The sequence below is a fragment of the Telmatherina bonti genome, assembly GCF_933228915.1.
Source record: "Telmatherina bonti genome assembly, chromosome: 21".
Lineage (NCBI taxonomy): Eukaryota > Metazoa > Chordata > Actinopteri > Atheriniformes > Telmatherinidae > Telmatherina > Telmatherina bonti.
In genome coordinates this window covers 4,690,507-4,715,462 of record NC_136630.1, presented here as the reverse complement: position 1 = coordinate 4,715,462, position 24,956 = coordinate 4,690,507, and the positions used below count along the sequence as shown (strand labels likewise).

The following is a 24,956-nucleotide window of genomic DNA, read 5'->3' as shown; positions in this document are numbered from 1 at the left end:
TGTCTGGCTTCCAAATACTCTATCAACTCTGTTGCTTCAACTTTTTCAATGACTTTAGATAAAATTGGTAAAATTGATATAGGTCAATAATTACATACAGAATCCTGACTCCCTGTTTTGAATACTGGAGTGATTGCTGCTTTTTTCCAGACGTTGGGAAATGGACAGGTTATTATGGACAGGTTAATAAAATGTGTCAGAGGTTTAAATAGCACAGTTCTATACTTTTTAAGGAAACAGCTATTCATGTTGTAAATTTCCATGAATTCCAAAATAGCAACTTTATTAATTATTTCTGCCACTTGTGCTTCCGCTACCTTTTTGATAAAAAAAAATCTGTTGAAACAGTTTTTAATGTGACATTTTGAGTGACTGCAGGCGGAAAATCTTTTGCTAATTCTTCATCTGATTGCACAACATATGAATTGAACTCATTAGCCATAATTGCACTATTAGTTATATTCTTAGCATCAACCTTAAGTTCTATAATCTCCCTCTGTTATTTTAAATATAGGTCTTCAATTAGTTTAGTGTAAAATGTTGCTTTTGCTTTGCGCAGTTCAAGTACTACTTTATTTCTTAAACTTTTATATATCAAAAGGTCAGTACTAAGTTTTAACTTCATTATTTATCCAAGGTACTGTAGATTTTTTTGTCTAGTTTTTATTTGCTTTGTATATTTCTTTATTAGTCCTGTAATAGTTGCAGGACAACAATATTAAAACTCATAGTAGGTGATAAAATTACATTCAAAGCTAGTCATTCTAGAGGGCTATCCAGTTCAACTCTGACATTTAAATTTTATAGATAGATAGATAGATAGATAGATAGATATCTTCATTTATAGAAGATGCTAAGTAGAACAGTTTTACAGGAGTGATTCCCAAAACCTCCTTATCTGGAAAGCTGGTTTATCTCAGCATGCTGCGCAGTTTGACCGTAAAACATTCGAGGAAACAAAAAAATCAGTGTCTGATGTCCTGAAGGAAAAAAATCCAGTGAAGTCCTGAACCAGGACCAGAGAGATTATCTGATCCATCTACTGCGGGCCGAAGACCCTTCAGAAATGGTCTCCATGGAGACATGGCTGATAGGTTGGGAAACGGCGAGAAAGGCTGAGGTATGGCCAAGGCCGGATTATCCAATGGGCATCATGGGCACAGGCCCAGGGGCCCACACCTACTTGAGGCCCATGTGGGGCCCACATAGGGCAAACACCAGCAGTTTGGACATGAAACAAAATGTATATAAAAGCCAGATAGATACACCACAGTGTTCACTGGGTTGCTACTAGTACCACTGGCTGAGAGATGTTGTAAATGTTGTTTCACAGTGTATCTTTCACAATGTTGTGGTGGGGAAAGGGGCCCCTGGAACACTCTGGGCCCTGGGGCCTGTGCACTTTTAGTCCAGCCCTGGGTATGGTACAAGAACTGGACTGAAAATCAAGGACAGCAGGTCTGGTGGAGGCAGGAATCATCCCCAGAGCCTGAACTTCATCATCATGGAAGCACTATGGGACCATCCCAGAAGAATACTTACCTGGACGGAAAGTTAAAGTGGACTTCAAGTTGTTTAATTTATGTTTCTACGTTTTAAAAGGCACCACTTTTCCAGTTTCCTGCAACCCGGGGTGACGCAGGACTTCTGCGCGAAACTGGTTTCCCTCCAGTAATCAGGAGAACCAGTCTGGAATCATGCAAACATCGCAGCAGTAACATGAGCAGCTCTCCTGCCTCGTACATCGTGTCCAACAGTCTGTGGTCCACCCACAGGATCCACCCTTCCAGCTACCGCCTGCTGCTGTGGCGGGGCGGGGCTAGTGTCTCCGCTCAGTCTGCTGCCCGCTTGTCTCCGCCCACGGCGGATGCTGGTGATCCGGAACGAACAAACCTCCGCCAGGTTTCGGCAATCATCTGGAAGTGACTGCGCCTGTGCGCGCGCGCGCGTGTGGTCTGGTATTTAACCAGACCAGGGCGGTGGACGGCCACGGACGGCACAGAACAGGCGAGTAAAAGCTCCTTTCTCTGAATAAATGCAGAATTTACCGGAGGATTCTGACGATGTTCTGGATCTGGGCTGTCAGCGCGCGAGTAAACTGATGTGCACGACCGACATTTAATGCAGTTCAGCATGTCAGTGGAAATTCTGCACATTTTAGCAAATGACAGTGAATCAGTTTAATCTAGCAGGGCTGTGGTGGAGTCTGGACGCCACGAGGACACAAACAAACCAAAATAATGACGACTTGCCACGTGTGTGTGAAAGGTGGAAAAAGCATGCGCGTGAACTAAATGGAAGATGTGGACAGAGTAAATATTACAAGCTGATATCCGTCAGTATGTGTTGCTGGAGATATATGAGAAAAATGCCAGTATAAAGAGTAAGAAGCAAACCAGATGTCAGCTGTTCAGTAACACTTATTTACAAATGAGATGGAGGTAAACAATGCGTTTCCCTAAAGCCTCCAGGAGGTGGTTGGGCTCCTCCAGGAGGTGGTTGGGCATGGTTGGCTCCTCCAGGAGGTGGTTGGGCTCCTCCAGGAGGTGGTTGGGCTCCTCCAGGAGGTGGTTGGGCTCCTCCAGGAGGTGGTTGGGCTCCTCCAGGAGGTGGTTGGGCTCCTCCAGGAGGTGGTTGGGCTCCTCCAGGAGGTGGTTGGGCTCCTCCAGGAGGTGGTTGGGCATGGTTGGCTCCTCCAGGAGGTGGTTGGGCTCCTCCAGGAGGTGGTTGGGCATGGTTGGGCTCCTCCAGGAGGTGGTTGGGCTCCTCCAGGAGGTGGTTGGGCTCCTCCAGGAGGTGGTTGGGCACGGTTGGCTCCTCCAGGAGGTGGTTGCAGCATGCAAAGAGCAGGAGGTGAAAGAAGAAAACAGGACGTGGCTCATGGTGCTCAGATAACTGAGGCCTTATTTCCCCTCTAGTGATCCATTACAAACCTAAAATAGTTTGAGGAACCTGAAGGGGAGGAATATTCACTTTATGGCCAAAACAATGCACACACTTCTGGTTGAATGCATAAAATGTTTTGTCCTGGAGCTGTTCGTCATGGGTCATTTACTTTGAAAGAAAATAGAAATTTAATTATAGAAGAATGACACAAATTCTTGCACTTTTGTTTAAGCTCAAGACAGAAATGTAGTGTTTGTAGAAATAAAACTATTTTTATTAAATTGTTTTTGTGAAACGTAACATTTTGAGTTGATGTGGTCCATGAACATAGATTTAGGAGATTCGCTGTTACAATTATCAGAAAAAGTTAAAAGATTTTGGGTGTAATTTTCCTGAAAAAAACAAAACAAACCACATTTCTACACTGATGATAATTCATGAATGTAGTGTAGAGCTGGGTGATATTACCTCAAATCAATGTCACAATTAAGTAAACATGTTACATGTTTTACAATTAATTAGCAATAATTCTAGTGTAGTTTATTTTTAGCCCTTTTAGGTGTCTGCAAGTTTTTATTGCAAATATTTTGAGAATAAAAGAGCAGATATTGATTTTAAAATAAGTGAAAGGAAGCACACAGCTTTACATTGTCATTTCATCAGTACTTTAAATATATTTAAGGAAAATCATTTTAAGAATTGACATAAGCAACATTATATCGATTATTGGTTCAAAAATGTTTGTTTTGTTTTTTCTATTAATTAGCCAGCCATAATGTAGGACATTTAACTAAAATCATGCAATATTACTAACTGCTTCATCTAAATTTATTTAAACAAAAGCTAACGACATTGAAGGGTGTACCAGAGCATAACATGTAAATCTCTGTCATTATTGTCTTAGTCTGGTCATGTCTGAATGTGAACAGTGTGAGAAGAGGACTGTTTATATTTATATTTGTTTATATTCCCTTTTTTTCAGGTTAATAATCTTGTTAGAAAACAGGATGTTGTACCAAAAACACCTGAATATAGTTAATCTAAATCTAAATATAGTTATAAACACTTAAACACATACATTAAAAAGGTTGCAGTGTATTTTAGTTTGATTCTGACATCATGCAAACCCCTAACATTTTCTGACTAGTGTATTCTCACTTGTTATTTTATCATTCACTGTTGTGTTTTAGCATCTGTGTCACAGTAAACCACTCCGACATTAAGAAAAGTGTTTTATTTTGAGTAGATTTCCACAATGAAATGCAAACAGTTTGACTCTGTGATTAGTTTAATACAGTGACAAACACAAGGCTGGAAAAGCTGTGTTAAAGGAAAAAGACTCAGGTGGAACAAGTGGCAACAGGTTAGTAACATATTTGGGTGTAATAAAAAAATTAAAAAAAAAAGCCTTCCAATTATCTTCCGACAGAAAGATAATTTATTTAAAAACAAAAGACAGACCCTTCTGTATTCAAGGAACAAGGCCAAAAACTGTCATACGGTTGTGATGTTTAAGCCCCCAGGCACCACTGGACCATAAAGAGAAATGACCATAAATCTCAGTCATTCAAAGCAAAAAACTGTTGCAAAGATATCTAATAATCTTTCTGCTTTCTCTGAACTTTGAGCACATCTGATGATGAATTGAAGCAAATTGTGTCGAAACTCAAGGTTGCATTTGTTACACTCTGGTAAGAAATCATGAGCAGTGTTCTCTGGTTTAAGGAGGCCTTGAATCATTTTGGTAAAGGAACGCTGATGCTGAATGACATTCAAGTTCTTTAGGAACAAGCCTGTCCAGGAAGGTCTTGCTTATTTCAGCAAGACAATATCAAACTACCTTTACTATTACAACACCATTAAAAGGACGCCTGTTACTGAATAAGAAGGAATATTTAAGGGAAAATCCATCAAATTAAAATGAGCACTTATTTGGTCTAAGACCTAAATACCGCAAAATTTTATTCAGCTGCATTGTTTAAACAAATTAGACTTTTAATTAGGGCTGCACGGTGGAACAGTGGTTAGCACTGTGGCCTCACAGCAAGAAGGTCACTGGTTCAATCCTTGGCTGGAGGGGGGGGTTCAGTCAGTGGCCTTTCTGTGTGGAGTCTGCATGTTCTCCCCGTGTATGCGTGGGTTCTCTCCGGGTACTCTGGCTTCCTCCCACCATCCAAAGATATGCATGTTAGGTCAATTGGTTACTCTAAATTGGTTGTGTGTCTCTGTGTGGCCCTGCGATGGACTGGCGAGCTGTCCAGGGTGTACCCTGCCTGTCGCCCAAAGCCAGCTGGGATAGGTTCCAGCTTCCCCGCAACCCTGAATTGGATTTAGCGGTTCAGAAAATGAATGACTTTTAATTATTTTTAAATTGACATAATTCTTCCCCCTCAAAGGCATGTTTTAAAGCTAATTTTCAATGGAAATTTTCATTCTCTTTTTCTTTGATAACTAAATCTTTTCACAGGTAAATGTTGAATATGTTGTCAATTATAGTAAGATATAAAACAAATATATCACTTTTATCTGTTAAATGGATATAAAATCACTTCAGCTAGCGCTTAGCTTAGCACAAAGACTGGAAATGAGGGGCAATTTATGTTCCTGTTTCCAGTTTTGTACTGTTTTCTAAGCCAAATGGTTTTAGTAATATTTTTAGTGATGTTAAATAACCAAAAGACAATCCAACAGCACATCACAAAAGTTTATCTCATAGGTTTCTCTTATATCACAAGTTACTAGCATGTTAGCTTAGCTTCTCTGAAAGACTGATAAAAAGTGTGAACACTTGGTGCTTTTTCTGTCCATTTCAGTCTCAGTACTGTATCTGGTTAATTTTATTATGCAGAGACTGTAGCATAACCACAAAGGGTTTTACTGAGATTGAACAAGGATAAATAATCTTTTAATCTCTAGGAAGTGGATTTGTTAGTGTTGGTCTGTGCCATGCTAGTTGTTTCCTGTTGGTGTTAAGCTAACAGTTGGTTGCTGGGTGGAGCTCAATGTACAGACATTAATCTACTCGACTAATTCTGTTTAAAGCAAATAAAACAAAAATCAAACAAATGATATGTAATATTTTAATGTGATACTTTGATTAGCTGCAGCAACACACTGATAATGAAATGAATAACATTTGAAGTAGCACTTTGAAAAATAGCTCTTCAGTTTAAAAGTTCACAGTTTAAATGAAATTAAAACAAGCTAAAAAGAAACAGAATGAAATAAAAATAAAGGAAGAGAAACGAACAACAGAATACAAGGGATCAACACTGATTATATTGTGTCTGATAGTCTATGACTGTATTAGCAATCGGCAGATGTGTAATTTGTACTTTGGTCAAATAAAACCTCCACCAAAAATAAAACGAATAACCTACCAGATAAAACCGGGTTTTATGCCTGCAGGTCACCATAAATAAAAGATAACTGCAGAATCTGATCAGACATCCATGTGTGGGGCGGAAAGAAACAGGCCTGCAGGAGACGAGCATGAGCATGTGAAAACTGCTGAATGAATGGCCTTTTGTGCCAATGTTTCTGCAGAGGATACCCTCAAAAAACATCAAATTATTTCCACATACACCAACTACTGAGAAGAGCAACAAAGTCTGAGATTAGTTTACCAAGAACACAACTCGTCACATGTTCCATTATGATGTGCAAGTGCAGCTACATCCCATAATTTTTATAGCCTTCACGCAGAAAACAAGCAGCAACAACCAATAATCTAATCAATATATTTACTTTAAAACAAGCAACAGTATGATTACGTGTATGATATTCCAGTACATTTAGATGATTTAAATCTAAAATATCTGCTTTCTTTCCTGAACATAACAGTTCACGTGGCCCTTACTGGTTTGTGTTCATTTATTAATATTGCAACATAAAGCAAATAGTAGACGGAAAAAGTCACTTGGAGTAATTTCAAAGTCAACAAATTAGTGATTCCATGAAATGCTTGTGACCAAAGTACAAATTACACATCTGCTGATTGCTAATACAGTCATAGACTATCAGACACAATATAATCAGTGTTGATCCCTTGTATTCTGTTCGTTTCTCTTCCTTTATTTTTATTTCATTCTGTTTCTTTTTAGCTTGTTTTAATTTCATTTAAACTGTGAACTTTTAAACTGAAGAGCTATTTTTCAAAGTGCTACTTCAAATGTTATTCATTTCATTATCAGTGTGTTGCTGCAGCTAATCAAAGTATCACATTAAAATATTACATATCATTTGTTTGATTTTTGTTTTATTTGCTTTAAACAGAGAATTAGTCGAGTAGATTAATGTCTGTACATTGAGCTCCACCCAGCAACCAACTGTTAGCTTAATGTTAAGTTGACTTGTTCTAAACATAAAAGTGCAGTTTGTTCTGCAAGCAGCTCCAAGAATTTCTAATTTAAGTTGCTTTAGGATGTGCAGACCCTGACTACCACCTTGTTGTAGGTATGTACTGATATGTACTTTTAACACTCTTAGACATTCTTGGATGTTTTTGCAGAAGCTGTGAGTACAGGGCGTCCTGCCTTGTTTCCTGTTATTCCCCTTTTCCCCTCCACCTGAATCATGGCAGGTAATTCACCTGTTTATCACCTGCTTTGGAAACATAAAGCAAGAAAGAACTACTCCAGAACAATGCGTCACATTTTCTACTGAAGATGGATTGTTTGGCAGAGGCCAGATGGGGTGAGCATGTCCGCTCACGACTCGGAATGAGCTTAGTTCTTTGTGTTCCCGACTAAAAGCTGCTCTCAGCAGATTTGTGAAAAGCTCTTAAAGGGAAACTTGAAGTGCCTTTTCAGAGACTCTGGAGGGGAGATTAGATCCAGCAGGAGGTTTTCTGTCAGGGTTTCAAAGCTCCACAACAGACTGAAAAGAGATGAAGAAGCTCAGCAGCCTTTTGGAGAGCTGAAATAAAGACATAACATTCAACATGACTTTCTTTTCACATATTTTCTATTAAAATATATTGAATAGTTGATTTTTATACATGTAGAGAGATTTGTATGTGGATCCCTAAGATCCCTAAACTTATATTAATGTATACATTCATTACTGACTAATATTTGATTTTTAAAACAAATTTTTTTTTTTTTTTTTATATTCACGTTTTGTTGGCAAAACAGAATTTCATTGAGGAAATTTAATCACAATGAAACAAAACCACAAGAAGCTCATGGTAATCTGACATGCTGATAAGTTTTTTTTATCCATTTTGAATATGGAAGAAAATGTATAATTTAATAGGGCTGTGACGATATGCTTTTGTCCTGATTCGATTCCGATTTTTTTGGGTGCCGACTCTATTTAAATTGTGATTCTCACAATTCTTCTATCTTGCTGATTTTTGTAGATTAAAAAGAAAATAAATGTACAAAACTTTTTTTTTTTTTTTTTGGACGTCATTTTTCTTGATTTCAATTGGGGGAAAAAATTCCCATTTCCAATTTTTTTTCGATTTGATTTTCCCACCCCTATAAATTTATTCATTTTGGATCTTTTTAGACCCCATAAGCATCTGTCACATGCACTGAGCAGCCAGGAAGGCCTGAATGAGGAGTTGTATGTTTTAGCAGAAGATGATGCATATGGATAAATGTCCATATCTGCTCCGGATTAGTATATTTAATCCTTGCTTATCTCTCGATCTATCCACTAGCTGAGACATCTTAAATAATGTCACACCTCTGAGACATGATGTGGCGGCTCAGGTGAGTCAGTGTGGACCTACAGAGTCCCTACAACCTGATTTCTTATTAAAAAAAAAAAAAAAAACCGCAAACCTTTCTGAAAAATGTTTCCATCTGTGGTTTCAGGTCTCCGTAAAGGACGAAGTTGTCGGAGTGACATGGGCAGAAAAGGTCCCTGCACACCCTGTAGAGCTAACACAGGATCCTTGACGGAGCGGCCGAACAGAAAATGACTCAGAGAAATGGGATCAGGGGCTCCAGTGATCGCGGCGTCCCCTTGGAGACCTCCAAGGCTTTTGAGCTGGCCATCGATATGGAGCACGAGGAAATGCAGCAGGCCAATGACTACGCAGCGTTTGAGGAGACGGGACAGGGGGACGAAGGAAGACACTCCGGGACGAGAGCGGCGGTGGTCACGGCTCCAGACGGCGGCTGGGGCTGGGTGGTGCTGGTTGCCACCATCCTGGTCCTGGCTTTGACTCTGGGATTTCCTTCCTGTGTGGGAATCTTTTACACAGACTTGCAGGATGAATTTCAAGCCTCCAACAGCGAGACGTCTTGGGTGCCCTCCATCATGACGTCAATGCTTCACGCAGGAGGTAAAGCAGTGGCGAGGACATGAACATCGTACCGTTCAACCTTAATAAGGGTCCGCATTTGGTCTGCACTGACATTTTTAGGCCTCCTGCTTATTAAGATGTAGCCAGGGTTATTAATAAACAAGAATGTTTGACATAACAATTAGAAATAATTTCCTAAAATTGATTTAATGCCTGAATTTAGTTAAAAATATTTAAAACCAAATGAAATACAGTGGAAAAATAAAAACATAAGACATAAAGAACAATTGCATTAAATAAACTAAATATGATAGATAATTTAAAAATAAATACATGAATAATAGTATATAAATAGAAGTAGTTGGAGGAAAACTAAATAAAGACAGGAATTGGTTTGCAACCATTGGCTTGAAGGGGTTAAATCCTTGATACTTAAGCTGTTATCGCCTAGAAAACCAGTAGCATCCTAACCGGTGCACCGTATAAGATCGATCCAGTCCTGCTCCAACGCAGCTGAACGAGTCTACAGATCCTGATTGGCTGTTGGATCCATTTAATTTGATTCAGGTGTGTTGGAGCAGGAATATGTGGAAAACCTGCTGGATTGTGACAGTTGCAGGACCGAACTGAATATCGCTGGTGTCAGATGTCCCAGTGTGCCCCCAGCAGGGGGATATTAGTTCATTCCTGCTGTTTTCATGGGATGATGCGAAAGCTGAGAGTGAGAATTGGGGTGTTTTCCTCCGTCTTGCTGCGTTTGTTGCTTTAGAGAAGATTAATCCCTGAGAACCTGCAGGCGTCTGATTTCCCACAACCACAGAGACCTACAGTGGTCCTGATTTTACAGCGACACATGCAGTTCAGAAGGATTTATTATGTCATACGGCTTCCAGTCGGTCCGAAGCGAGTGAAAAGTCAGGACACGACAAAGTACTCCCTTCATAAGTCCATACACTCTGGAGTTTTACTGATTCAGCCTTTTCCTGAAAGCACAACTGGTGGAACATGAACAAGAATGTCAGGTTTAGTCTCCATTAAGCTTCAGAAAGCAGCAAAGTCGGCCTTGTACAGCATGTTTCAGGCACAGCTGCAGCTCAAAGTGCATCATGTGAAGAAAAAAAGTCAGAAAATTGCATTTAAATGAATGGGAAACAAAGTAAAACAATGTAATTTCTATTTTTATGACAGTAAAGTCATTTCTGCTGTTTACTGCACACCGCATGCAGCTCATCCACGCTGGGAGCTTGTCGGTGTTCCTCCAGCCTTTTATCCACCTGTAAAAATCTTAAAAACGAGGAGTTGTTTCCAGATTTTAGTTTTGTACAAGAGGATGGTATTTTTTTTGTTTTTGTTTTAGTCTGTTTTAGTATTCAAGGTTAATTCTATGGAACTTAAAAAAAAAAAAAAAAAAAAAACATGAAAGAATTCCTCTTTTTATCAGATCATCGTCACTGTTATGATGGTTAAACTTTCATTTTGAGAAGCTGAAGCTAAAAACTTTGGTGAGTCTTAATGTTGTAAAAAGTGTTGTAAATGCAGAAAGTATTAACACTTTCTTTCACACTAAAACAAATAGATTTCAGGCTAATCCTTCAACTCTGCTGCTATCTGACCGACAGTACAGGGAGCTCCAGTTCTGATGGACTCTGCAGGCAGGAATGCTTTGATCGCTTTGATAATCCCGACCTGAAAGAAACACGGCGATAACTTCAGGTTGATCTGCACTGAGACGAACAAAGCAGCTTCAGGCTTTCCAGTGTCTTCAGCTGAAGAATCAATCCAATGCAACTAAACCTGAATGTTTCATTAAGCAAAGAAATGGTCTGAAAACATGAATAAAGATGCATTAACAGTAACGTGTTGAAGCACGCTGAGGTGTGTATCTGTGTGTTTGGCCTTCGTTAGCTGCATGGAGGTGTAACCATTATCCCCGTCAGCGTCTTGCAGCCCTGTTGCTCCACATGGAAGTCAGGCCACGTTAAATTTAACACCTCTGTGACATTTAAGTCATGAACACGACTGTATTTAGTAACGGGGCTTTCAAGCAGGACGTGAGACTTCCTCTGCAGGGTTTTCCTGAGAAGCGGTTGTGGGAAACGTTTTCACGATGAGCTGAAACATGTTCACTGTGCTCTCAGTTAGAAAGGTCAGCTGCCTTGTAAGCCGCTGCTCACTTCTGCTCTGGTATGCATTAAACTAAGAGCATTAATTCTGATCCCGCAGGCCCCTTCTGCAGCGTGCTGGTGGAGAAGTTTGGCTGCCGAGAGACGGTCATGTTTGGCGGGGTCCTGAGCGGACTGGGCATGGCTGCCAGCTCATTCACCCGCTCCATCACTGAGCTTTACGTCACGGCCGGAGTCATTACAGGTCAGCAAACGCATCGGACCGGGTCTACCATCCCGGCCGACACCTGATGGTCGTGGGAACATGTAAAAATGTTCATTAGCGTCGACCTTCAGTGACCTGCTGGCGGAGAACGTGCAGAAACTGTCAGATTTTCTCCTAAATGTGATTTAAGGTTGTATAAAACTGCTCCAAAGTGAAGCGGTTTTTAGAGAAAACAGAACAATTCAGCTTGTTAAGTTCTGCACAAGTCTGTTTGTTAATATGAATCAGGTGTGTTGCAGCAGGGACACGTTAATAAAAACAGCAAAAGGAAAAGCAGGTTAGCATCCTATCACAGCGGACGCCAGCTCGTCCCGTCTGATCAGGCACCGCAGACTGACTGAACACACCGTCGGTCGAGGAGCTTTCTCACTTTTTTTCAGGATAAAACTGATTTAAAAAAACAGCAGGAAGAACAATCACAAATCTACTTTTCCTCTCATGGGTTCAGACACCGGAGTGACTTTCCTCAGATCATATGAAAACCTTTGGTTTGATGGAGATTTGAGGGGATTATATCAGATTATAGCTGTGATTTCCAGAGGTTTGGCTTTTTATTTGGGTGTTTTATTCATCAGAATCAGAAAACCAGACGTACTTTATTGATGCCAGACTGGGGAATTGTGAAAATATCCGGGTAAAAACTGGAAAAGAGAGAAATATTTCTTTTTTTTAACCTGTCCTGTCCATCATCTCAGCATACAGACAGATTTGCTCTGTCAAGGGAGACATGTCATGTATTTAGCTGCCCTTGATGATCTGAATATTTTTTATTATTCTTACTTTTTAAATTTTTTTTGTAATCATCAGTCTTGATATGGCCGTGCTGGACCTGGCAGGGGAAGAGGGGAAAAAGAAAAAGAAGTTGAAGGGAGATAGAGAGAAAAGAAAGGCGTGTCTAAGCTGCTAAAGTCACAGTATTCGCAAAACAACAAAGTACTACAGTACTGCAATACAACAAGACATAAGTAGAATAGTGACAATATGCAAAACAAAAAAAAGAATAAATAAAATAACAATTACAATAGCAGCTGTTATCAAACACACCTGCAGAGAGTCATCAGAGAAATATTTCCTTTGCGTCTTCCAGGACTTGGTTTCTGCTTCAGCTTTCAGCCAGCTGTGACCATCATGGGACACTACTTTGTGCGCCGCCGTGCGTTCGCCAACGCCATGTCGTCCACCGGCACGGCCCTGGGACTGTGCACCCTGCCTTTCCTGGGAAACTACCTCCACACAGAGTTCGGCTGGAGGGGAAGCTTTCTCATTCTGGGGGCCGTTCTGCTGAACTGCTGCGTATGTGGAGCTGTGATGAGGCCCCTCCAGCCCAGCAAGCATCGCGGCCAGCCGCTGATGAACCACGGACCCCCTCCTACAGACCAGGAAGATGAGAGGAAGGAACAGGGGTGGGCAAGGACGATGTGGACCTGCCTGTTGGCCTCCCTGAGCAAATATATGGCCTTCGATCAGTTCTGCAACAACCCGCGCTACTGCGTGTACGCCATCGGCATCACCTGGATGATGCTTGGCTTTGTGGTGCCTTTGGTGTACCTGGTTCCTTACGCCACAACTAATGACATGGAGCCGGGCCAGGCCGCGTTCCTGCTCTCCATCCTGGGGATCGTCAACATCGTGGTGCGGCCGCCGTTTGGCATCATCTTCAACATGCCCTGGTTTAAAGGGCGACATATTTACGTCTTTGCCTCGGCTTTGCTGGTCAACGGGCTCAGTAACAGCATCTGCTGCGTCGGGCCCGACTTCTCTGTACTGCTGACCTACGTGATCATGTACGGGCTGTCCATGAGCGTAGTGGGCTCCCTGATGTTTACTGTCCTCATGGATATCGTAGAGATGAGCCGCTTTCCCTCCGCGCTCGGCCTGCTCGCTGTCTTTGAGAGCGTCACGCTGCTGATTGGACCTCCACTGGCAGGTAATGTAAACACAGAGAATAAGAAGAGTCCCAGTGCTTAAAGAAAACGTAGATAAGTTTTCACAGGAATGTAGTTTTACAGGTTTTCATGCAGCTGTAGCTTCTTTTGGACACAACTCACTGGCTTGGTGAAGCACCAGCAGCTTCGTGCATTTATTGCACCAGTAAAGACACAAACGCTCTGAAAATATACTTTACTGTTATCAGTCAGAAGGAAGCCTGTGGGGGGGGCTCATTTTGGCACAACACCGGCATGCAGAGTTATAAGGTTGAAAAGTCTTTAAACTAAACTAAGCCGATAAAATGTTAAGTCAGATTTTCATTCAGCAGGTACAAAAATCATAAGCTTTAAAAAATAAAAACATATAAAAAGAAGTTGTGAATGTGACAGTAATACTACCTGAAGTGAAGTTTACTGCCATCAGAGGGTGGGGGGATTGAAACTTAGTAGAGGTAACAGTTGTCTCAACCAGAAACCAGAGGAAAATAAATATATATCTGTGGGAATATGTGGGATGAGGAAAGTCGTTGGTGAGTTAACAGTAGGCCGAGGTGTCAAACTCGCATGCAGGACCACATATGGTGCAGTTTCGGCTACGGTGGGTCAGGCCAGTAATCAGCCTGACCACCTGCTGGTACAAAAGTCGGGGCGATTAAGTATTAGGATAAAGCTTTATTAGTTCCATATGGAGACAAAGGATATAAAAAGCTTTTTCCCAGTACTGGAAATGCTTTTATATTTGGATATAAAAAAAAAGCAACATTAAAAAAATACTAGAGTGAAAAAATGTCATTTTAATGTCTTATGTTATTTTCACATTCAGCAAATTTAACCTATTGGCCTGAGCCGGCCCTCTGCCGTTGGCCCTCTGCCGGCGGCCCTCTGCCGGGCCCTCTGCCGGGCCCTCTGCCGGGCCCTCTGCCGGGCCCTCTGCCGGGCCCTCTGCCGGCGGCCCTCTGCCGGGCCCTCTGCCGGGCCCTCTGCCGGCGGCCCTCTGCCGGGCCCTCTGCCGGGCCCTCTGCCGGCGGCCCTCTGCCGGGCCCTCTGCCGGCGGCCCTCTGCCGGGCCCTCTGCCGGGCCCTCTGCCGGGCCCTCTGCCGGGCCCTCTGCCGGCGGCCCTCTGCCGGCGGCCCTCTGCCGGGCCCTCTGCCGGCGGCCCTCTGCCGGGCCCTCTGCCGGGCCCTCTGCCGGCGGCCCTCTGCCGGCGGCCCTCTGCCGGGCCCTCTGCCGGCGGCCCTCTGCCGGCGGCCCTCTGCCGGGCCCTCTGCCGGCGGCCCTCTGCCGGGCCCTCTGCCGGCGGCCCTCTGCCGGGCCCGGAGTCGGCCCTCTGCCGGGCCCTCTGCCGGGCCCTCTGCCGGGCCCTCTGCCGTCAGCCCTCTGCCGGGCCCTCTGCCGGGCCCTCTGCCGGGCCCGGAGTCGGCCCGGAGTCGGCCCTCTGCCGTCAGGGCCCTCTGCCGTCGGGCCCTCTGCCGTCGGGCCCTCTGCCGTCGGCCCTGAGTCGGGCCCTCTGCCGGGCCCTGAGTCGGGCCCTCTGCCGGGCCCTGAGTCGGGCCTGTATTTATTTAGTCCTAAAACTTCTACATAATAATCAGGATATTTAATTCATCACAAACCAAAACACAATAATAATATCCTACCATAATAAATCATAATACACAAAATGCATTGTTTTAAATAAACCTCATTGAATGTTTGAAATCTTTTAACTGCTTTTATTTAAATCTACATATTTGACCATCAGACATTTTTTCGCAGTTATTTTTTACATGCATGTTCCTCTCAGACAGAATTTACTCTCCTTCCGTTGGAAAAAGTTTTGGATGCTGTTCATCAACAGATCTTTTTTTTTTTTTTAAAACTCTGCGTGAGAGTTGAACTGAAGAACACAGAAAGACGGACTGCGAAGCTGACCACTAAAAAGACAGTTTGTAAACTCCCCTCCCAGCCTAATGAAATTCCAACTAAAGGCTCTTTGAGGGAGGGTCATGAAGTCTGCAGCTCTCCCACTGAAGCTCATGTTATGCTTCAGAAGTCTCTGAATCCTTCTGTGTTGTTCATTTTAAGCTGCATAAGAAACAGAATCCAGAACTCGGGTGTTTGTGACACCGACCCCACATCCATCCTTCCTTCCATCCATGAGCCTTTCGACTATCAGGAATGGACGGATGGAAGAAAAGAAACTAGAACTCTTCAGTCTCTGACGTGATTTGCATACAGGAGACGCTTCACTGAGAAAAGTTCTGCAGTTCTTTTAACCCCGTAAAGCCAAACATGTCATAGGCGATGCAAACAGTTTCTGGGACATTTTGCATTATTTTATGGTAGAAACTTTATTCAAAGGCCTGTTGTACATCACATGGTACTGGTCTGTTGCCCACTGGTGGAAATCAGAAAGCAAAAGATTACGCTACGATACTTTTTAACCTATCACATGGTAATAAATTGCAAAAATACAAAGAAAAATTCAGATTTTGTTAAGAGGCTGAATAAAGACTTCAGGTTAAAAAAAAAGGACTTTACTGCACAGTTGTCTTAAAGTTGGACTTTAAAGGGACATTGTGTAAGACCAAACTTGATTTCTGTATTTATATGTGCGTTATCTTTGGTGTATTATGGCCTCCGTTAGAAGCCCGACACATTCACATAAAACGAAATATTTTAGATTTGTTTCTCCATTCAGCGGGTAAGCCAGCAGGGCGCGCCATGACAGTCTGCAATGGTGAAAAGATACGGCCTCCGGGAAGGGACAAACGGCCCCAACGGCGGAATAAATAATCGCCAATTCTTGTTATAAAGTTCCAAATATGTTCCACTTTAGTTAATCCAAGAACTGAATTATAAATTTTAGATCCAATTATTTTTTTCAATTACCTAAATTAGGCATTTTACTGGCCGTTTTAAAACGCCTAAAGATGCTAGAAGCAACGGCTTTCCATCAGCGGGGAAAGTTGTGTTAAATTGTTACTAACAAAGATGGAGGACCACGGATATGCAGCAGCAGCACGGAGCCCTGTTCGCCATCGCTGAGAGAGCGCAAAAGAACACTTAAAATGCAGCGTGACCAGGAAATACAAAAAACAAGGATCAACATCGGACTAGCTTTCTCAAGGTGGAAGGAGCCGAAGACTGAGAAGGGTTTTAAAAGAGACGCCGAAGTTGCCAACTTTTTTCTCGTAAGTATGAGTAAGTAAGTCAAATGCGCTGCCAAAACTAGCCTAAAAAAACGTTTTTCATTCGGTTGTGTTTACCATAGTCATATATATTTATTTCTCAGTGTTGACGAGGCTTTTTGAGCCACGTTGGCTGCCGTCGTTACGATGCCTGTTTTTCAGAAAGTGAGGTGCCAGAACGCGCATGCGTTAGAATTGCAGCGACGATTCCGACGTCAGGCGGATGTAAATGTTACACAATGTCCCTTTAAAGGGTTTTATTGTGTTCTACTGGTCACAGTTGTACACTGATCAGTCCCATTAAAACCACCGCATGCAACGGTTGTCTGGGTTCTCCAGCTTCCTCACAAAGTCCAAACCAGGGTTTGGTTCGGCTCAGTTCCAGGTCAGCAGCCACCTCTGCCCACCCACTTCTTCCAGCTCAGTCGGGGGTCTAGAGGTGTTCCCAGGCTGGTCGACGTTTATGGTCAATGCAGAAAGCTGCCATGCAGATGGACGGATGGTTTCGTCTGTCTCCGGCGTCTGTTACGGGCTTTGCTATCAGTCACCTGACGCAGAAAACAGAGTAATTCGTCGGGGATTTGCAGGGGCAGTGTTGAGTTGTATAGCTGATAAACAGCAAGTACCAGAGAAGAAGAGAAATGAGAATAAAACAACCCAGAAACGTCAAAATAAAAAGCACCAGAAGAAGAAGCTAAGAACAGCAAAAAGCTTCCTGGTTTTCTTCTTCTGGTGTTGTTGGACAGCTGTGGCGTATGACCGCTTCCAACTGGTGAAGTCTGAAGTCAGCTCTGCCCACTATGGCATGAACAGCTCCCCTCCTGCAGGATTTCAATGTTTACCTGCTCCAGTGCACACATTGAAATCCTGCAGGACTGCAGCTCTTGTGAAGCTGAATTGCAGTTTTGCAAAACTGCACAAAAAAAGCACTTTTACTTCGCAAGAAATGCGTCAAACTGTTATTTAAACGTTTACTGCGTTAATATGTATTTTTATTTAAACTTCATGTTTTTATAAACATGTTTAGAAGTGATGTTGCATCACCCTGCTGGTTGCACCGCGCAGCTGCTTCCTGGAAGGACTGCCCCTCTCCCAGACGTTGCAGAACCTGCTGAGGCAGCGTTTCCGTGCGACGTCCTGCATGGATGGAAGAGAAGTCCTGATGATACACTCTAAAAATCCTCACGGCGCTCTGCTGCAGCTTCCAATCTGAGGCTCTGCAGCGGGTCGGCTCGCTCTCTGCGGTGCCTCGATAAGCGTGGTCAGGATGGGCGGAGCCGTTCCTGCAGAGACAGGCGTGAAGGGAAACGTCTGGACTGTCTTTCCATCCAGAAATATGATGCTGCAGACCACTTTCCCAGCTCATCAGCAGCTGCTTCCTCCTGATGGTTATTTCCTCCATCCTTCCGCCTCATCACCATGGCAACAACAAACAAAAGTCATCTGGTAGATGGCCGTGGAAGCCGAGAGCAGAAACACAGGCAACTGTTTGTGATCTTCAGATAAAAGAAAAAATAGTTTTTCTTGGAAGTGAGAAATTAGTTTTTCTGATCACGAGGTGATCGGTGCTATTCCTTTCCTGAAGCGAAGAAACGCCTCTTTTAGTTCATCACTTTTCTAAATGAACTCGTTACCTCAGAAACCAAAAGGATGTTGAGAAAATAAACTTTATCTAAACAGAAAGGAGATATCTCCCTTTATTGACGTGATTTTTCGTAACCGCGACTATATTGGGTTTCTTTACCGTTTTGTGTCGTGGCGTTGAGGAGGTTTCTTTAGGTTGCAGCGAGCCGAGCCTCAGGTCGATCCAGACTGAACTGATTCAGTGTGTTTATCAGCTCTTTTCCTGCTTTTCTGTCTCAAACTGTAAAGATCAAAACAAACTGAACCAGAAAGCGACAGCTCTCCTCTTTGTGTGTTTGCAGGCGAATGCACTCTGCAGACTGGTTTTAGCAAATTCCAGCACGTTTTCAGCCAGTTTGTCTGGTGATAGTGGTGACAAAGGAAACGTGTGTGTGTGTGTGTGTGTGTGTGCGCGTGTGTGTGCGCGTGTGCGCGCGCGCGCGCGGAGTCGTGGAAAGGGCAGAGGCCGTTTCTCTCTGGGCTCAGATGACAGTTATGCTGTGCATGTTTATCTGGCTGCTTCTCTTGGCGAGCGGTGACGTAACCACGGTGACAAGCCAAAGCAGGATTAGTTTACTCATGCACGACATTTGACCTGTTTCACAGCTAGTGGTCAATAACATGAAGATGATTAACTGTTTAACTTGTTCTGTCCGTCCTTCATCCATGCAGCGACAACAGCAGACACAAACTGCCAAATAATCATTTTTTACTTCTTTTTATTCCTCTGTTTTTTGTTATAAAAAGTTCAAATACAACTTTTTACTTCATGTTAAAAAAAATTTTAAGGTTTAAATAATATATTTTTATTACACTTTTATATTTTTATAAAGTTTATGGACTAGAACAATAGAATAAACTTTGTCATTGCAACAAGTACAATGAAATTTGATACTATGATATAGTATATATTTATATTATCATATTTATATTAATGTGTATTGTCATTATATTATTAATATATAATATTTATTCAGTCATTTGTTTTCTAAGCTGCGTACTCCAGTGTTGCAGAGAAGCTGGAGTCCATCCCATCAGTTAGCCGGTGAGAGACGGGATGCACTCTGGACGGGTCGCCGGTTCATCGCAGGCAGCACACAGAGACAAACAACCGTTAACGCCTGTAAGGTTTTAACCTTAGGGAGTGCAGAATGTTCCCTCAGGTGCACAGCCAAAGGGAAAAGAGGAGGAAGAGCCACGGGAATCTAAAATGGGCAGAGCTCGGTTTCTTTTTACTTACATTTGTTTTAAGTTTCACATGTACAGACACCTTTCCAACTTTTCCAGTTCACATTCCTCCACCAGTAAATACAGGCTAGAACCAGATCCATTAATACCCAACACAGGAGCGTATTCACAAGTACAAACCTTTAAAACATACAACACAGCTTAACTCTAAATACTACTCAAAAAAGGACTAAATTACATCACACCTTATCTTCATCTTCATCTTCTGCCGCTTATCCGGGTTCGGGTCGCAGGGGCAGCAGCCTAAGCAGGGAAGCCCAGACTTCCCTCTCCCCAGCCACATTTGCCAACTCTGCGGGGGGGATCCCGAGGTGTTCCCAGGCCAGCCGAGAGATATAATCCCTCCAGCGTGTCCTGGGTCTTCCCCGGGGTCTCCTCCCAGAGGGACGTGCCTGGAACACCTCACCAGGGAGGTCCAGGAGGCATCCTGACCAGATGCCCGAGCCACCTCTACTGGTTCCTCTCGATGCGGAGGAGCAGCGGCTCTACTCTGGTGCAATGTGAGCTGGGCGGCAGCAAGGGGCGGGGACCCTGGCGGTCCGATTCCCGGCTGCAGAAGCTGGCTCTAGGGACGTGGAATGTCACACCTTATCCTTTTACTTTAATAATCCAAACAAGAAATACTAAACAACAAAAATAAATATTAACTACTTCTTCCCCAATACCCCCCCCCCCCCCCCCCCCCTCTCCTCAGGCCATTTGGTTTGTGTAACCAAACTAATTAAGCACACCAGGTCCTTGTCAACACTGATGCTGCTGATCCTAAATGAGTTAAAAGCAGGACAGTCTGTTCTTCTGGGAGACCTGCAGCCGTCTGAGGACATTAGAACATAAAACTGTTTTTTTTTTTGTTTTTTTTTTTAGATGGACGATGTTTTGATCAACTGCAGTAATGTCTAAAAGAATCAGAACTAATGTAGTTACGGTCTGATGGTGCTCGTTCAGCTAAATGGATTACAATGAATGGAAGTTTGCATGAATTTAATTTTGCAATTCAGGAAAACACCTCCATAAAACCTTCAGATTAAAAGACTGAACATGTTTTCTTTTCCTGACAGGAATCCTCGTGGACAGGACGAAACAGTATTTCTTCGTCTTTTTAGCCTGCAGTGCCGTCGTTGCCTCATCTGCCGTGTTCCTCATGGCGTCCTTCTGCTGGCTGGACAGAAAGGAGCGGAAGGCATTGAAGCAGGGTCGTCCCCCGGCTCCGGTCGAGCCGCTGAGGCCGGCGGTCGACCTCTCTCCTGGCTGCCAGTACCGCAGCGTCCCCACAGAGGGGGACAAACGCAAGGCCTCTGCCAACGGCGCAGAGTTCATCACCAGCGTCTGAACCTGCTCACACTGCGTGTCACTCTGGGCGACTCACGCCTGCAAACGAATCCTCACATTTAGGGCAGCTTGCTCGGTGAATACTTGGAATAGTTTGTAGTGTTTAAAGTTACCAAAATGAACAGATGTGCACTTACAGCAACGACGTGATTGTACTGTTTCACGTAAAATGCTGCTGATCGTATTTACCTGATCACATAATCTCACATATGACGTACAGTATATCGTTTAATCAAGCCATACTTGTGGAAGGATTGGCTCATAATCACTTGGATGGTGTTTCCTCGGTGTGTTTGTCTACGATGAGCCTCGCAGACGTAAAGCTGACGTGCACCACACTGAGGCTTCTGTTCTCAAAGTTAATTTAGTATTTTTATACTTGTAAACAAATCTCTAAAGACCAAAATGAGTAACACTGGAGGACCCCTGACTTACCTCCTACAGGAAATCTAGTTTTTTATTTATAGGACAAGCGTTGGTTGTCTGTAGAACGGTGCCTTTAAGTTTAAAGAGACAGAAACATCACAAAGTGTTGATTTAATTCAGGTATTGTTTAAACCCATCAACAGATGTTCTGTAAGAATGCTCCACAGCATTCCCTCCCTTCGTTTTTAACCCCTCTGATGCAGAATGTCTGAAGGTTTTCCTGGTTTGGCAACTTCACGACGCTGCATTTCTGCTTTTCCTGTTGGATTTCTTCATACACACCTCTCTTTTATTGTCTAAAAGCTCTCAAGATGATGAATTTATACTTCAGTGTGTTGTATCTTAAACCAGTTCAGCCTCTGAGACAGCATGGCAACACAATATCATGGTACTACCACCACTGTGCTTTACAGTTGCAGTAATTTTCACCTAATTTCATCATTTTTCCAGCAGAGATTATTTAAGAAGTTGTTTTTTTTTGCTTCTGTGTGGACAATCCAACCCTGAAAGATCACGTCATCCTTCTTTCTGTCGCATTTTAATGTGTGGGTCAATCGACCCGAGTCCTTCACATCCGTTACAAAGGCTAAAAAACCCAAAAACAATCAGTTTAAGTGAAAGCCGGCCTTCGTTTGCTTTTTTAAATAAGAAAATGTAGCAGAGTTGTGCAATAACCATGAAACTGAGACAAAAAGACGAGTGCACGGCAAGAAGAAGGGAAAAGATGCAATAAAACCCACGTTTAAGGAATAATTAAAAAAAAAAAAATTAAAAGTAATAAAATAGGAGTAAAATCTTAGAGCAGTTTAAAATGTAATAGAAAACATACAGTTTGACTGTTTATTAAACAGGTGAAGCGTGGTAGACCCTGTTTTTGCTTTTTGCTGACTTGCCATTTGGTCTTTTTGTTGTTTTGTGAATTTTCTGTGCATAAAAACAGTTTAGTGGAACTTTAAAAAGTCATGACCTTCAGATGAAAATAAAGTCATCGGAACTCTTCCAGGTTAGCTCAATCGTGTTTTTATGCACTTTTATCTGAACGTGGCATTGCACCTGAGACTTGTGAAGTTTCTGCTTTTAACAGGTCCAGTCAGAACCTGCCTTGATCCGCAGCGTGTTGCAGTTCTAATAAATAACTGGAGCATAACCACGTGGTTTTCACTCTCCTCTCCACCTTTCAGCTCAGTTCAGACTCATCATCGACCCGCATCCCTGCTGCGTGGCGACCTTTCGGCTGGTGGTCACCCGTCATGTCACGTGGCAGAGTAAACATGTTGCTCATTTCTAAGAAAGAAGATTTTATCTCTCTTCAGGTTATTATATTTCGTCTCGTTTAGGAATGTTTAGGAGTTGAAAAGATGCTTATCACATTAATGCTGTGCTACACCAAACAGGGTGAATATGTTCCTGATGCACACATTTCACGTCCCAGCCTTCAGTTATGACCCTGTTGGGGGACGAATGAGGCTTTTTCTGCTGATATTTGCTTCACCTGTATGGAACAAAAAGCAAACTATGTGCTGAAGAAGTTCTGATTTGTTTGTAGGTTTTATTTTCTAAATTGAAGGTTTTTTTTCTTTCAAGAGGTGTGTGACGTACTTCTGAGCATCTGGTGTGTGACCTCCAGTAGACACCAGTTAGTTTGCTCATGTTGGAGAATGAAGCGGATCCCGATGAGCAAGTTGGAAAAGACTCCATGAAGAGCAAATGTGTTCCCGTTAAAACAACTCAAACCTCAGACATGTTAAAATAGTTCATATATTGTGTATATTGCATCATATTAGACAATATTTCTACATCTGTGCAGCGATCTGGGTTGCAACATCATGGACTGTTCCCACATGGTCTCGCACACACGTGACCATGTGGGAAAGTTAACATATATTTAAATGAAAGAAAATATTTGTTTTTCAAAAGAAAAGTTCTAGTTGCATCATCCTGCGTAACTTCCAGCTGGCTCACCCATCAGCAGACAGCGCTCTGGCTCATTTTTTTTCTCCACTTGAAGAGAAAAATTAGGACTTCTTGTCACATTTCGTTTTATTTTTATTCCAGTTTGTCAAATAGCTGTTGAATGCAGCATTAGCTGGTTTACGTCGTAGATGGAGTCATATGATGGAGCATCAAGCTGCAGACATGGAGCAGTGCAGCTGCTCGCACCGACTCAGTCACTTAAATCAAAACATGAAGTTTATTCAGAAATAAATGTTCCTTTACAAAGCACTTAAAGATTAGCTCATTATCACACTCTAATCGGACAGTAAACACACCTTGGAGCTGAAAACACACATCATGACAGCATCGGAGCGCTGCCATTGTGATTAAGTTATTAGTTTAAAGCCAAACTACAATAAAAGCCTCTCCTCTGCTTCACAGTGAGGATTTACAGCTTCATAAGTTGCTCAAGTTCTCGCAGAAAACATATTTTCTACCAAATGTTCCTTTATCAGGCGAGAATCCCTCCTTGTGGGGACTACTTTCAGCTGCGGAAAGATACTCTAACTAACCTGATGGTGATGCAACACGTGCAGGGTCATTTACTGCTGGTTTGGGTCTTCATGAGATTTGTTTACTGTGAGAATAATATACAGATCTATAAGCTTTATTAATGAGTTGCCAACAGTTTCAGATGTTTCTGGGCAGTCAGTGTTTAAAAATATGTCATTTACACCAAGCTGAATTTTCAACTATATATATATATATATATATATATATATAATGTATATATAAAATATAATATATCACTGTCAGAAAATGCTTTATGGCAGCAAATGATCTTGCTTTTTGTTCGTCATTCCCTCATGGATCAGTGCCTTATCGCATAGCTGGTGTGTTTCTAACAAATAACCGCACTGACAGGATATTTTAAGTCCTTTTTGGGGTCACAGATGGTTTCATATAGAGTCAGGATTTTACGGTCCTGAAACGATCTGTGGAGCGAGCCGTCAGCAGCTCACACCAAGTTTTACAGCACAGAAACTGCATTCAGCATCAGCTCCCATCACTTCTGTTTAATAAAGTTAACACTGACTATTTCACATCACCTGTACACGTTCGTGCAAAGCTGATAATATAGTGACTGAAAATGAAATCAGGTGTTGCTGTAAAAATGTTTTAATCTGAAAATTTATTAGTTTAGAGGCTTGTCTTGCTGTGGGCAAAATTCTATCTTTATTAATAATTATTTATACATTATGATTAGGATGGAAATAAAAGTTTGAATACCAAAACCGCCTTGTGTGATTTTTTTTTTTTTTTTTTAAAGTTTCTTCCTCTGACTAAACATTTTTATCTCAGATACTGTTACTTTCCACTTTGCACTGTCTATGCATCGTAGCTTAATTCCCTAAATTAGCTGATCGTTCCTCAGAGGTCTGAAAGGTCTTAAAACCTGTTAATGGAAGGGAAGTCATTTTTATACTCAAGATTATTAAACTTGTGAAATTTGAGTTTTGGGAAAAATTATAGCTGACAGTTTGAGAGAATAAAAGCTGACAACTGCATGGCTCTAATGAAAATTTGAGATAATGTTTAAGTTCTGGAACTTTCTGAATCCTCTAAAAAACCATCACCGGGCAAAATTGACATCTGCAAAACTGTTTTTAACTTGTGCCTAAGTTTAATATTACATGAGAGCTTTAATTGTCCTTTAATTCAAAATAAAAATTAAACTGTGAAAGTGTTATTTCTCCCTTTTTT

At 42.3% G+C, this 24,956-nt stretch overlaps 1 protein-coding gene across 2 annotated transcripts; it reads left to right on the top strand.

Moving 5' to 3' along the window:
* Positions 1-1,881: 1,881 nt before the first annotated feature.
* Positions 1,882-24,542, top strand: slc16a5a (solute carrier family 16 member 5a). 2 transcript variants are annotated; one of them, XM_079260527.1, is made up of 6 exons: positions 1,882-2,007; positions 8,555-8,606; positions 8,712-9,184; positions 11,369-11,512; positions 12,621-13,460; positions 20,561-24,542. In XM_079260527.1, exons 3-6 carry the CDS (start codon positions 8,815-8,817, stop codon positions 20,830-20,832), a joined length of 1,626 nt encoding a protein of 541 aa, XP_079116653.1. In that variant the 5' UTR covers positions 1,882-2,007; positions 8,555-8,606; positions 8,712-8,814; the 3' UTR covers positions 20,833-24,542. The 2 variants fall into 2 exon arrangements, with proteins under 2 accessions (XP_079116653.1, XP_079116654.1); XM_079260528.1 differs by lacking the exon at positions 8,555-8,606 and having other exon boundaries at positions 1,965-2,007.
* Positions 24,543-24,956: the final 414 nt, after the last annotated feature.

What these genes read in the sequence shown, in the direction of transcription:
- slc16a5a (XM_079260527.1), top strand. Translation starts at nt 8,815, where the DNA reads ATGACTCAGAGAAATGGGATCAGGGGCTCCAGTGATCGCGGCGTCCCC. An exon ending in GTCAATGCTTCACGCAGGAG is followed by an intron (nt 9,185 to 11,368) that starts GTAAAGCAGTGG and finishes CTGATCCCGCAG; the next exon opens with GCCCCTTCTGCAGCGTGCTG. An exon ending in GATTGGACCTCCACTGGCAG is followed by an intron (nt 13,461 to 20,560) that starts GTAATGTAAACA and finishes TTTTCCTGACAG; the next exon opens with GAATCCTCGTGGACAGGACG.